Below are 719 nucleotides of genomic sequence, written 5' to 3' on the forward strand. Positions count from 1 at the left end.
GACGAGGCTTTCTGGATGACGCCGCCGCTGCTGCTCACAGACGTGATGATCGGAAAGTGAGTGGGAGGGGCAGGGGGTGGAGCTTGAGGAGAAAGAGCAGCAGCAGGAGGAGCGGGTGGGGGGTCTTCTGGGCGATGTTTTCTTGGACGACCGCGTTTTCGTTTCACCGGCGGAGTGTTGACTGCAGACAATCCCGATGCACTCGCCGTAGCGCCACCCAAAGACACCACCTCTGGGGGGCGCTTGCTGGCACTGCCCCGTGCCCTCTGGACCACTGAGGTCGGAGCAGCTGAGCTGTGCTGCTGTGCAGGCGGAGGCATCGATGGAGGGGGCGGAGCCACCGCGTCCCTGTCGTAGGAAAGGCAGCCCTGCGGCAGGATCATCACTGGTACCGGACCGCCCTGCTGCTGAGGCAGCGTCGCCATGGCAATCACCTTGACCCCGCCCCCACTGGCGGCAGCAGCAGGACCCCCGGGTCCAGAGCCCCCCCCAACACTGGAGGAGTCTTTAGGTGCCAACGAGGGCGGCGAGGACGGGACGGAGAGCTGGGTCTTATCAGGGATAGAACTACGAGGGAGGATTCTGGGTAACTGCTTCATGAAGGCCTCCACCTGAGTGACATCACATGTGAGGTGTTACGTCACACCTGAGTGGTTACACACTGTAGCCGTACTGTAAAAAAAAAAAAAAAAAAACTAACGCAGGGGGGCAGGAGGGGG

The 719-nt window shown here is 61.5% G+C and overlaps 1 protein-coding gene across 1 annotated transcript in view; it reads right to left on the reverse strand.

The window, feature by feature from the left end:
• Positions 1 to 719, reverse strand: part of rfx5 (regulatory factor X, 5) — an 8,075-nt gene that overhangs the window by 2,340 nt on the left and 5,016 nt on the right. The window contains exon 11 of the mRNA XM_025064992.1: positions 51 to 611. Coding sequence (XP_024920760.1) covers positions 51 to 611 — 561 coding nt within the window. The remainder of the gene's footprint in view (positions 1 to 50; positions 612 to 719) is intronic.

The sequence above is a fragment of the Cynoglossus semilaevis genome, chromosome 18, assembly GCF_000523025.1.
Source record: "Cynoglossus semilaevis isolate Cse_v1.0 chromosome 18, Cse_v1.0, whole genome shotgun sequence".
Taxonomy (NCBI): Eukaryota; Metazoa; Chordata; class Actinopteri; order Pleuronectiformes; family Cynoglossidae; genus Cynoglossus; species Cynoglossus semilaevis.